Consider the following 12,677-nt stretch of genomic DNA (forward strand, 5'->3'; position numbering starts at 1 on the left):
GATATTATTGGAGGCAGATGCGAATTCAGATAAGAGGCCAAAAAAATTCTGATGAGTCATTTTTCAATTCATTTTAAGAATACACAAAGAATAAAATAACTTCTTTATTGGTCCCTTAATTCAGCCGATTTTTGTCAATTTGCAAAGCTGTAACATCGACCGATTTAATTATTGAGCCGATCGATTGAAAACTTTTAAGTGCAACAGATTTTGATGTAATTCAAGAACCGGTTTTCATTTTCTAATAATTAATCACAGTGTTAATGCGCAAAGTACACAACGCTTGTGGATATTCTCACTCGGTCAGGTCATTTCTTTCAGAGGGCATCGAATCGACTGCTCATGTTGCCTTGGAAAACATTTCGGCTCTCGTCCGATAAGGCTTCACCCTAATTTTTAGCAATACAACCTGTCATGTTTTTGACAAAACACTTTTACTTAGCAAAGAAACATTCTAATTCTAATCTTTCTTGTAAAAAAAGAAAACGCTGGCTAATATGGTGGCACTTGGAGAGCGAGGCACTGCTTTAGGTCTGGGGTCTCCAATCCTGTTCCTGGAGGTCGGCTGTCCTGCCTCTTTTCCATCTCTGCCTGCTGCAACACACCTGATGATCAGGATCATTATCCAGATCCTGCAGAGCTTGCTGATTATCATTTGAATCAGACGTGTTGCAGTAGGCACAGATGGAAAACAGGCAGGACAGCAGACCTCGAGGAACAGGATTGAAGACCCCTGCTTTAGGTGGTACTTGATGTAAAAAGTCCAAAAAAACATTGGCATAGTTTTTTTTTGTTTTTTTAAAGAAAATAGCTTTTATTTTGTGTCGCCTAATGAAACTGTTGAGTGAAAATTGGGGGAAAAACAAGTGTGATCCAAAAAGGGAATATCCTTGGTGAAGGTACGAGAAGTGACAGATCTGTCTTGGTTACCACTCGGCAAGCGGCTCTTTAGACGAAGAGGCTTTGGACTGCAGAGAAGCAACAAGGCTTGCAGATGACATCATGGTCAATACATGCGGATGTGGTTTAAAATGACAAAAAACAGTTGGCAGCGATTTTATAGATGTCTTCTGGATCATATTCTGCTACCCGGGGAGTCACTAAAAAGCAATTGATTCTGCAAACTACAAACTTTTGTGCTTTGATGTTCTCGAACCGCGGCACGAACCGCTTTGACCTTAGTTTGTTGGCGGAGTCGCTCCGATGCGGCTCGTCCTCAATCACACGATGACAGTCTGAATCTCCACCTCCTGCGGCGTGGTGATCACATATCCCCCCTGCTGCTGCTGCTGCTGCTGCTGCTCCAGCAGCTGGATTGGCTCGTCCACCGCCCCCTCCGTGGTCACCATGGCGACCGTCCCCTGCGCGGTCTTGACAGCCTCAGCCAGCAGCGTGCCGTCGCTGATGGCCGAGGCCAGCGTCATGGCCACCTGCTCCGTCAGGCTCTCGGGCGTGGCGATAGTGATGGTGTCGCCGCAGTCCACGATGGAGGCGCCCTCCTCGCCCCCGCTCACGTTGCGCAGGATGATCTGGTGGCTGCCCGTGCCGCCGGCGCTGTGCGACTGGCTGACGATTTGCTGCACCACTTTCACGATGTGGTTGCCCATCTGGTGCGAGGGGGAGAAACGGGGTTACGGGGATCATGTGACTGGCAGCTGGAGGGACTTGTGGCAAACTATCAATGTGTTTGGAATTATTTGGTCATTTCCTACTTGCGATCATGACACAGTACTGACTTGAGGTAGTGACCTCACTTTTTCCCCAAGATATCGGCCGTCGTTTGGCTGATTTGTTGCGCTGAAAAATTTGGCAGTCAAGCTCTGTACGGCAGCAATGAAGTCAACTCCACTCAGTTAGTGAACAATTTTTCAAAATAAAAAAAAAAGAAGCTTCATCGATATCCATTTAGCTTAATGCTAACAATTTTGGGGGGAAAAAAAGCAGAGTGAATGAACAGCAGTGTCTCTGGGTTATACCCCTTGAAGCAAAAGACACACATATGAATGGAATTTTCATTCATGTCAGTGGGGAAGCATGATTTAAGATACAAATGTTTTGAGGTCCAAGCATGGTCATGAAACAAACTAAACTCACTGTATTGCTTTTCGATTGACTGTCAGTTGTTATCAACTTTTCAAGACGCAGTGTGAGTGTGAGATAGATACTGTATTGCGCATTCACATTCGAACAGTGCTACAAAATGGCAAACCCGCTATATAGGCCACTACAGTTCCATGTACTACATTCCAGTGGACTGCAAACAGAGCCCATATGATGAAGTAGTTCAGAGAATGACAGGCTGCGGATACTGACCTCATTTTGACTGTCCTGAATGAGCGTAACCCCTTGTTCATGCACTTCCTCGTCTGTTTGCGTCTGAGGGATATATGAGAAGAGCAGCAGATAAAAAAATTTAAAAAAATATTAAACTGTTTGCTTGAATGCTCATTAAGATTGAAAGGGGGGAGACACTTTTGACATGACAAAATCATTTATTTATTTTTTCCAACCGGAAACCAAGATAGACTGCTACAATGTTCCAGAACTTGGCCACCGTGGACTCTCACCTTGATGATGTACTCCTGCGTGTCTGCCACCACGGAGGAGAACTCCACCAGCAGTGCGTGAGGGTCTTCAGTGATGATTGCTGCGGTGGGGACGTTATCCGCGGAAAGCTGCTCCTCCGTGACCACCTCCTCCTCCTCCTCCTCCTCCTCCTCCTCCGCCTGCTGCGGCTGCTGCTTGCTGGACTCGTCCTTATGACAGCCCCCTAGTGGATAGGACACCATTTGCGCTATCAGGCCTGTTGACACAAAGTCTGTCTCGTGAGCACCAATGCAGACCTTTGGCGCGTATGTGGCGATTGAGAGTCCCGTGCTCGGCGAAGCCACGGCCGCACTTTGGGCACTTGAAGGGCTTTTCGCCAGTGTGGTGGCGAGTGTGTCGCACCAACGAGCCTTTCTCTCGGAAGCCTCGGAAGCAGAACTGACACACGTAGGGCTTCTCCTCGCCGTGGGTCCGCTGATGCACCTGCAGAGCGTTCTAAACCACAGCGAGAACATACGGAAAAAAGTGGCACTGAGCGAGAGGCGGAATCATTTTGGTTTACACGGCCAACAGTGCGGACAAGTCGAAAGATACCACAAACTTAGCCTGCAAAGCCCGACACAATATGAAGCATTGATAAACAGCTGGATGAACGGCACTGCCAAAGAGTTGACACTTGACATGCCTTCAAATACAAGTCAAAGGAGTGTGAATTATTTTACGAGAAATCTGTGCCCCAGTAGAGAAATGTTCTGTCAACCATGCGTGCCATTTACTTCCTGGAAGTAAAATGGCCACAAGAGGGCGCCTTGATATCAGTGACTGGCATCGGCCATCGTCACGAGTACCCGATACCTTGTAATAAGGTACAATATTGACACCTGGTATCGGCACTCGCCCATCCCTACACAGTACCATGCTAATTTGTATGCCTACTTTTGCACACCACCTTTAAGTTCAAATGGAGAGTCAGTTGGGACACACTGTCTAGGTTGGGTCACCTTGGTCTTGTAGGCTTTCTTGCATCTGGCACAGTGGTAGGGTCTTTCATCCGAGTGGGCCCTCATGTGTTCCCGCACGTGTCCGACGGTTTTGTACAGCTTGCCGCACTCGCCACACTTGTAGCGCCTCTCACTGAGGTGGACTTCCATGTGCTTCTTCAGCAGGTAGCCACTCAGGAAGTCCCTCTGGCAAAGGGTGCACTTGAAGGGCTTGTAACCTGCAAGCGCAACATTCGACGCTCATCCACTACAAAGGATTCTGATATTTTAGCATCATATTTTCTCGGCACGGTATAAAATATGGATGAAAGCAATTTGCAGTGATGGCAGCTAAGAGGTAGCAGCGTTTATTGGTGCAAAGTATGCTATGTCATCAACACTCACCAAAACGAAACCTCAAAGATCAGGTTTTGGTTTGGTTATTGTGTCTGTGGCATTTTGTCTTTGTCTTTCAACTTACCCAAATGGCCTTTGACATGGAAGCGGAAGTAGTTCAAACCCTTAAAAGAGCGATTACAGTGCGGACATGTGTACAGTTTGGAGGCCGCCTGATCCACTTCCTGGAAAGACAAACGAAATAAGCCTGTTTTGAAAAGGCTGGTGTGCAAATATCTGAAAATCTTGCTTCATGAAAGCAGTGTACCCTTGTCAGACCACAACCAAGTCATCAAACAGTTTGTAAACTGCACTTTTTCCTTTGCCGCTTACCCGTGCCACCACTTCCACTAACTCCTCTTTAACTTGGATCTCGGTGCCGTCGGCCGCCGGACACTCGATGACCATTTTCTCCAGCTCGTGTGTGGCCTGCGGAGTTTGCGCGGCCTCCTCCACCCTCAGCGCGATGCCCGAGTTGAGGATGGCTTGGCAGATGAGGTTATCGCCCGCGGCGGCTGCGGCGGCCAGGGCTTCTGCCTGAGACTGATCCACCATCACCTACGCCAGGAGGGAGAGCGCACAGGTGTTCCTCATGTTGTGGCCGCTCAAGCCTTCTGGACACTCACCTGTTGCTCCTGCGTTGTGCCATCCACCTCCATGGTGAAGTGCACCTGGTGGAGGACCTCTTGGGAGCCCGCCTCCACCAAACTGACCACGGCGGTTTGCGCCTCCACCACCTGCTCCTCCGCCGGCTGCTCTTCCACCACCACCACCTCCCGCTGGCCAGTCTCAGCTGGGATGTCAGCGCCAAGTCCTGGATGTGCGCCACACAAACATTTCAGCCGCATACAGTGGAACCATGACTGGCAAGTTGAATTCATTCCGTAACCAATACAACTTCAAATCCATTTTCCCCACTGAAATGAATTGAAATGCCATTAATCCATTACAGTCACACCCAAAACCCAAAATGTTCACTTTATAACAACCTATTGCTCCTCAAAAAATATGGAACTGTTACATGCTGCATAGTAATGAGATCAAGATGAATAGTTGGAACTGAACAAATCAGCATGAAGCAAATTTGTCTTGATCACATTATTGCTGCAAACAAGGAACCAAAGATTACTGCACACTGTTTAGGAGGCTGTGTTATCACTGTCATTACCTCGTTAGCTAAGATAGTTATGAAAAAGATCGGCCCGATATAAACTCATTCAATTTTGTTGCAGAGCTGGTAAATGAATATGCAGATGTCCTACCTACGCAATTTTTGGGGGGTTAATATTGCAAAATGCAGCTCCGTAATTAGTGAGTCATGCGGGAGGTGGCTCTCTGAATGTGTGGTATCCAAATAGGATTTTTTTTTTCCGGCTTTTGGCATTAATACCTTTCTTCCTTCCATCCTTGCTCACCAGAATCTCCTTGCACTGAACAAAGCGGATCTTCTCAGTGCAGGGTGTGAGGGATTTGAGGTGTCTGGTGAGGGCTCCCGACTCTCGGAAGGACTGGCCGCACAATACGCAGTGGTACGGACGCTCATCTGTACGACGGCAGTCAATCAGACATCTGTTGTTTTTTTTTAAGCAGAAACCCTTTGTGGACTTTATCATACCGGAGTGACGGCGGTTGTGACGAATCAGGGAGCCTTTAGTGCGGAAGGAGTTGCCGCAGAGTTCGCACGCAAAGTTCTTCTGATCGCTGTGAGTCTTCACATGAGTTTTCAAGATGTTGCTCTGTTAAATGCAACAAAAGGTTTTTTAGTCGCAATCGTCACCCTTGCTTGCTATCATATCACTTGTGTAATTTGAGCCTTATTTTTGACGCACCGTTTTAAAAGTCTTGTCACAGAGATGGCAAAGGTAGCGGCCGTCTCCGTTGACTTTGTAAACGGGTTTCTCGCCCTCGCCGTTGTCGGAAACGGAGACTTTCGGTGTCTCAGACTGCTTGGAAAATTTCAGAGAGGTGCTTTTCTTCCTGCAGCCTCGTCCCAGCGCAGCAGCACTTGCACCTGCTTGCAAAACAAACTCAATCCAGTCAACTCGCAGGTAAGGGACAACCGAGAGAAAAAAACCATAATATTGGAAATTAGACCTATAATAATTTAAACCATCCATCTATTTACTATGGCGCTTAATAGACAATTATCCAATTTATTCTAACCTAGCTGACTGTGTAAAAGGCTGACTCCACCCTTGCCTGGTTGCCAGCCAACCAGAGGGTTGATAGAGACAGCCATTCACTCTACCGAGTTGGAATGAAACCCACGCTGCCTGCACGAATGTTAGGTGAGTAAACCACTCTACCAAACGTGACTATGTATTACCTCTCTGAGAATGAGTATTATTGCAACTTTTTAAACATGATTCTTACATATCTCACTAGATTGTACATGAACACAACACAAAGTACACATCAATGGCGTAGTGAACAGTTTACTTACTGTCTTTAATGTTGGGGCTCTCTGGCTCTCTGGCAGCTTCTGGCAGCGCTTGCGTGCCTCCATTGGCAGCCTCAACCTGTTGAAAGGGTCATGATACTTTCAACGGTACAATCAGAATCATCTTTATTGGACGTACAAAGGGACATGGAGAGTAGGAAAAGAAAATTACAGTGATGCCAAAAAGATGACATCAATGTCAAGATAAGTGAAACTCTGTGGCTATATGTCCAGTTGCTCAATGTTTATGTACTTTTCAGACAAGTTGCTGTTCTCTATCAGCAAAATTGACAAACAGGTGTTTGATCCATGAACGCACCAATAAATTTGCTGCTTCATTTATAATTGGTATATAGAGTCTTCATCAAGCTGTTCTTATTTTGACGTCTGGAGACCGAGACGACACATAGCAATCGACCAACAGTGCCTCAAACTGGATGTTGTCAGATGGAAGTAGCCACAGAGAGGAAGAGAGACTGAAAGAGAGTCACTGAAAAGCACACGAGTGGACGTCCTTGGAAATTTTCATGGCTCACCTGTTGTAAATTTTGCAGTTCAGCTCCTTTGAGAACAGCATTGAAACACTCAACGAATATCGTTGGCCTTACCATTTGCTCTTCGCCTTGACTGCTCGGCTCACGCCTGCAGCTGTGACGAAGCTTGTGTTGAATAAAAGCCTCCAAGGTGGAAAATTCGTTCTGACAGCGTCCACATTTGTGCACGTCCTCATCTAGTAAAACGTCAGAACAAGCTTAGAGTGTTTATATTGTTCTCATGCAGCATTTAAATATAAACTTGTGTGCGTGTACTGCGAACATCTGAGCCTAATTTTCAACTCGTGTCTCTAACGACTCGGAGCTGCTAGCTACTAGCTGCTAACAATGTCGACATTTGGACGGATTTTTTACTAGGCCCAAACACTAAAGTACAACATACAAGGCATGTTGAGAAAGGAACGAAGCTAACCTTCGTCTCCGAGATTGGTGTGTATGGTGATGGTCTCGCTGCCGTCCTTCGCGTGTTTATGTGCCGTAAGATTATTTTCGACATTCATGTCGTTCGAGGTCTCCGTCTGTGTCGCAACGCGGCCGCGGGGTGGCAAACATGGCGGATTTACGACCCCGTCGTCATAACAACACCGTCTGCGCGCGCGCGCCCCTCGCAAGAGGGACATCAACGTGATCGTATTTACAAACTTGTATTTCATTTTTGTTTTTATTCCAATGCTTCGCAACAATTAACACTGGTTGCCTCAGTAAATAAAAATGGCTTTATTAAAAAAAAAACATTAGTCTAGCACAAAATAGCCATTTTATTGTATTCTCCATAGTCTGTGGTTTTCATTCATCGATAAAATTATATTGAATGCATAAGTAACTGAAAACCGCTGGTATGTGGCTCGTTGTGCCGCATTACTAATCTTTAAGTTTACGACGAGAAAGTAAACAACGAATCGCTTTACGGCAGCAGCTATGGCTTCTGTCTTTAGCGGTGTGCTGCAGTTGACAGATCTCGACGATTTTATCACGCCATCTCAGGTACTATACTCACATATTATATTTAGATTCGCGCATGATTTTGTTCGATGAGACGATGCCCTTCACTCCTGACTCAAACGAAGCCGCAATAACAGAGAGGAGGCTTGTTCGATGTTATGTCATTCATAACGTAGCACAATAACGCATGCAAATAGCCGATTTCTTCTTTAATGCAAGGTGAATCGGTTACTGTTAGCAAGCTGTAAAGCCATTTAATGGGAAGCTACTGGAAAAGTGCGGTTTCCGCAAAATAATGTTCGTGTCGATGCGTGCTGTTGGCTGAGTCATTGTGACTGGACGTTTCTATTCCCATATATCAACTCCTCTAACTTAAGTGTCTTCCCCTCATGAAAATATGGTCATTTGAAATATTTTTCTTTTAAATCTCTTTCTGTATTTTTTTCCAGATAACTCACTTTGCTGGTATTTTATGCATGGCGAATTCAAAGCTCAGCAGTGAAATTTGAATTCTTTATTTTTAGTCAAGAGCAGTGAACAAGTGGTTTGCACGTCCGGCTCAGTGTTCTGAGTTTCAGGGTTTGAATCTGTACTTCCGTCTTGCTTTGTAGAGTTTACTTGTTCTCAGGGTAATCTGGCGTCCTCCCACATTCCATCATTTCAATTTGGAAGGATTGTGTTTCGTCAAATATGTCGACAATTAACTGATACTGGGTTTTGCAGGAATGTGTCAAACCTGTAAAGGTTGAGAAGAAACAGGGCAAGTCTGTGGCCAAAATCCAGATAGAGGATGATGGCAGTTACGTCCAAATCAACCAAGTGAGTATTGAGGAATCAGTCTGTTTTTTTATTTTTCCCCCCTCATGATTGATTGGCATGCTTGCTTGTTGATAGGCCGGGCAGAAGCAGAAACTTGAGAAAGCAAAGATCACACTGAATGACTGCTTGGCTTGCAGTGGATGTATAACATCGGCTGAGAGCGTCCTCATCACGCAGCAGAGCCATGAGGAGCTCTTCAAAGTGCTGCGCAACAACAAGGTGACCTCAGTTCATCCATCCGGTCTTACCCTGACGAGTTCAACTTGTTACATGACCAAACTCAATGCCAAATCCATTGAAATGACATTAATCAGTTATATCCATAATGAGGAGACTGGCGATAGAAAAATAGATGGATGTTTGATTGAGGGACGCGCTCTTTCCACAGGCGAGCGCCACGGAGCAGAAGGTGGTGGTGGTGTCGGTGTCACCTCAGTCCCGAGCGTCTCTCGCCGCATTCTACGGGCTCAGCAGCAGCGAGGCGGGGAGGAGGCTCACCTCCTTCTTCAAAGGCCTCGGTGAGGATTAGGTCACGTCTTCGAAACGCTATCGGTTCCGTTCATTTTCATTCTCTCGTCTCTAGTCTGTCGTTTTGGACCTCATTTCCCACTTGAAATTTCAGGTTGATTCATTTTCGAGCTTTTACGAATGCTGCTTTTGCAGGCGTCCACCACGTGTTTGACACTAGCTTCAGTCGGACCTTCAGCCTGCTGGAAAGCCAAAGAGAGTTTGTGGAGCGTTTCCAGAGGAAGGAGCAAGACAGCCTAGCGTTGCCCATGATGACGTCAGCATGTCCAGGTGGGCCGCAAAATCAAACCGCAAGCTCATCAGATGTTTCACACTTTCTCCTGTCAACGTTCCAATACAAGTGGAATTCTCCCCGAGTGTGTATTACCTACTAAAGGACGGAGACTGACTTGTGTTGGATTCTTTTTGCTCAGGTTGGATCTGCTATGCGGAGAAGACGCACGGAGAGTTTATTCTTCCTTACATCAGCACCACTCGTTCCCCTCAGGCGATGATGGGCTCGCTGGTTAAAGGCTATTTTGCTGAACAACAGGTGCAGACATACACTTTGGAAAAATATTCTATCAATCAGCCTATATTTATCGCACAATCACTCACCTTTAAAACAACAACAAAAATCTAGTAGTAACTTGAGTGACTCACAGCAGATCACTGCCGAATTAGCCTACATTGTATCAGGCCCAAATTATACACCTTCATTGATAATCTTCGTGGAAAACATATTTTGAATGTTTATCAGTGTTTTTTGTATGCGTGTTGCCAGGGCCTGAGGCCACAGCAAATCTACCACGTGGCGGTGATGCCCTGCTTCGATAAAAAACTGGAGGCCTCCAGGCCGGACTTCTACCTGAAGAAAGCAGAGAGCAGAGAAGTGGACTGCGTCATCACGTCTGGTACGGCCTCCACGTCCATCGTCATGCACATCGTGAGACCTCATCTCCCGTTTCGTCATTAGGAGAAGTTCAGAAAATGCTGGAAGAGGAAAAAGTGACGCTTAATGAGATACAAGCCGGACCTCTCGACACACTGTAAGTTTGAACGCTTTGTGCGTCGTGTTACGTTTCGTGCCATTTGTGTCATTGTCTGTCCAGTTTCAGCAACGTGAACGACGGCGAGTTCCTGAGCCACGCCGGCAGCGGCTCAGGCGGTTACCTCCATCACGTCTTCACGTATGCAGCCAGGCAGATTTTTGGAGAGGATGTGAAGGATCTCACCTACAAGACTCTCAGGTGAGCCCTCGAATGCTTCGCGCTCATATAAGTGATAGCGGATCACCGCCGGAGCCTCCGTGTCTCTGCCGCAGGAATAAGGACTTCCAGGAGGTGACGCTGGAGAAGGACGGCGCGGCGGTGCTGACTTTTGCGTCCACGTACGGCTTCCGCAACATCCAGAACCTGGTGCAGAAACTCAAGAGGGGGAAGTCGCCGTACCACTTTGTGGAAGTTATGGCTTGTCCCTCAGGTTGGAGAAAATCATACACATTTGTCTATTACTTTAACACAACGGTGTCATTATATACTAATAAAGAAGAGGTGCAACGATTAATCAACAAAAGATTCATTATCAAATTAATTGATCATTCTTTTTGATAATCGATGAATCGTTTAGATTCATTTTATCACAACAAAAGTGGAAAGTTATGATGAAGTACTTGTATTGATTAAAAAAAAGGGATTGTTTAAGAGTAAAGTTGTATTTTTACTCCAAAAAAACTTTGTGGTATAGCAGAAGTTCAGTTTCGTATCAGAAAAATAAATTGTAATGCAAGATTAAAGCTGCATTTTATGAAAACTACATATTTCCCCAGAAAGTCTTGATTTTCACCAGAAAGTTGTAATGTTTCACTTATACAGTTGTATTCTCATGAGAATAAGAATTAATTTTTTTAAGTAGTAATATTAGGAGGTTAGTCAATTGTACTAGGAAACAAATTGTAATGATACAATAAAATAAGAATGCAGAATAGTTACTATTGTGTTAAAGGTGCAAAGTTGTAGGCAAACTATTGAGCAAGTGGGTTAGTATTTCCCCAACTATTGTCCTTTAATGATAGAATTTTTTATTATTTAATGACTAAATAAGTCTTCACCCTCATTGTAATATTATTTGAAGGTCCTTGGTGTTTCTCAAATCCCCAGGTTGTCTTAACGGCGGCGGGCAACTGAAACCCTCCCCTGGTCAGAACCCAAAGGAGTTCCTCCAGAAGGTGGAGGCGCTCTACAAAGCAGAAGCGGCCCAAGCGCCGGAAGATGACGCACGCGTGGCCGAGCTATACCATTCGTGGCTCCGCAGCGTGGGCGAGGAGCACGCCAAAGAGCTACTGCACACAGACTACCACGCCGTGGAGAAGATGACCAACGGGCTCACGATGAAATGGTGATGTCGCACAACCGTCCAATTACACGTGACTGCAGCATTCATGTCCTTTTCATTGGCAAAATAATATGCCAAGTTACATTATGTATATGATCCTCAATGCTTGTAACTAGGTCCAGTAGCGTTTTAATTTAAATCACACAAATATATTTTGACCAAATAAAAACATTAACCAAAGATGTTTGTGCCATCTACAGTATTTTGTTTTCTTGATTTAACATTTTCTAATAATGTTTATGATTACTAGAATTTTGCACCAGACACGAGGAGTCGATGGAAGTGAATTGGTCGTACTGAACATTGCCAAGGAGCTACATACATTTTGCCTGTGTCACATTTACGACAGTAAATGGAAACAAAGACTTGCCTCTGACCGGTAGCAATTTCGGCTATGGGTAGCATGTGTGGCAACGACTGCCATTGACAAAAAGGCCTGGACCAGCCGAGTCATACAGTGTAACGCCTCATGTTACCATGTTGAACATTTAAAGCCAGGGAAATTGAATGACATTGTCATTTGTTTTTACTACAAGCACAGGGGTGGAAATCTAATTTTAAGGCCATACCAGCAGGTGCTTGTGGTCTTTTCACTTACTCTGCCTGGGATTTGTGCTGAGAACAGCCTCCAATGTCAACTACTCCACTATTTCCAGAAACAGATGGAAAAAGACTAGAGTCAAATGTCTTCCTAAAACATTAACCCCAGGCCAATAATTATCACATTTCAAAGAAGGCTCAAGTGTTTCTTACCTCGTGCAGAGTCCACACACAGCTGAAGCCAGTGTTTGGTCTGCTGCTCAATCACCAGCTACAAACTTGTGGTTGTCCACTAGGACAGGATGGAGATCACTTTAGCCTACGGACGTTAATGTTGGTACAACCGTCGGGCACACACTGTGGCATTCTTGCCGTGCAGACAGAATATATTGTTAAATGATATACAGTTTTGTGAGAAGTGTTAGGCACGCTTCGCGGTTGGCAACGCAAGATGGCCGTCAGTGGCGCGCGGTAGTCACGTCAAATAAATAAAAATCTATCTTAGGCTAACAAATCCAAGGCAGTGAACTAAAGGAAGTTAACGGGCAAGGTAATGCG

The 12,677-nt window shown here is 45.4% G+C and overlaps 2 protein-coding genes across 7 annotated transcripts; one reads left to right on the forward strand and one right to left on the reverse strand.

The window, feature by feature from the left end:
- Positions 1-91: 91 nt before the first annotated feature.
- Positions 92-12,567, reverse strand: e4f1 (E4F transcription factor 1). 6 transcript variants are annotated; one of them, XM_086056461.1, is made up of 17 exons: positions 12,333-12,567; positions 12,178-12,225; positions 10,421-10,662; positions 10,054-10,178; positions 6,972-7,093; positions 6,367-6,442; positions 5,753-5,937; positions 5,539-5,659; positions 5,314-5,466; positions 4,550-4,737; positions 4,257-4,481; positions 4,009-4,108; positions 3,549-3,766; positions 2,844-3,042; positions 2,568-2,770; positions 2,314-2,376; positions 92-1,607 (listed from the first exon to the last, which is right to left on the reverse strand). In XM_086056461.1, the coding sequence occupies exons 5-17, from the start codon at positions 6,972-6,974 to the stop codon at positions 1,221-1,223; spliced, it is 2,121 nt and encodes a 706-aa protein (XP_085912587.1). In that variant the 5' UTR covers positions 6,975-7,093; positions 10,054-10,178; positions 10,421-10,662; positions 12,178-12,225; positions 12,333-12,567; the 3' UTR covers positions 92-1,220. The 6 variants fall into 6 exon arrangements, with proteins under 6 accessions (XP_085912587.1, XP_085912585.1, XP_085912584.1 ...); XM_086056459.1 differs by having other exon boundaries at positions 6,900-7,093; XM_086056458.1 differs by lacking the exons at positions 10,054-10,178; positions 10,421-10,662; positions 12,178-12,225; positions 12,333-12,567 and adding an exon at positions 7,330-7,498 and having other exon boundaries at positions 5,753-5,934.
- Positions 7,754-11,759, forward strand: ciao3 (cytosolic iron-sulfur assembly component 3). The gene is made up of 11 exons (XM_086056464.1): positions 7,754-7,901; positions 8,583-8,678; positions 8,754-8,897; positions 9,067-9,196; positions 9,342-9,476; positions 9,620-9,738; positions 9,970-10,099; positions 10,162-10,234; positions 10,298-10,435; positions 10,510-10,667; positions 11,345-11,759. Exons 1-11 carry the CDS (start codon positions 7,836-7,838, stop codon positions 11,584-11,586), a joined length of 1,431 nt encoding a protein of 476 aa, XP_085912590.1. The 5' UTR covers positions 7,754-7,835; the 3' UTR covers positions 11,587-11,759.
- Positions 12,568-12,677: the final 110 nt, after the last annotated feature.

This window comes from Filicampus tigris, chromosome 16, assembly GCF_054856515.1.
Source record: "Filicampus tigris isolate MCC_2025a chromosome 16, RoL_Ftig_1.0, whole genome shotgun sequence".
In the NCBI taxonomy this organism is placed as follows: Eukaryota; Metazoa; Chordata; class Actinopteri; order Syngnathiformes; family Syngnathidae; genus Filicampus; species Filicampus tigris.

Coding starts and splice junctions, on each gene's coding strand:
- e4f1 (XM_086056455.1), bottom strand. CDS start 7,417: ATGAATGTCGAAAATAATCTTACGGCACATAAACACGCGAAGGACGGC. Junction 5,660..5,752: donor GTGACAAGACTTTTAAAACG/GTGCGTCAAAAA, acceptor TGCATTTAACAG/AGCAACATCTTGAAAACTCA. Junction 3,043..3,548: donor AGAAAGCCTACAAGACCAAG/GTGACCCAACCT, acceptor GCTGTGGTTTAG/AACGCTCTGCAGGTGCATCA.
- ciao3 (XM_086056464.1), top strand. CDS start 7,836: ATGGCTTCTGTCTTTAGCGGTGTGCTGCAGTTGACAGATCTCGACGAT. Junction 9,477..9,619: donor GATGACGTCAGCATGTCCAG/GTGGGCCGCAAA, acceptor CTTTTTGCTCAG/GTTGGATCTGCTATGCGGAG. Junction 9,739..9,969: donor GCTATTTTGCTGAACAACAG/GTGCAGACATAC, acceptor GCGTGTTGCCAG/GGCCTGAGGCCACAGCAAAT.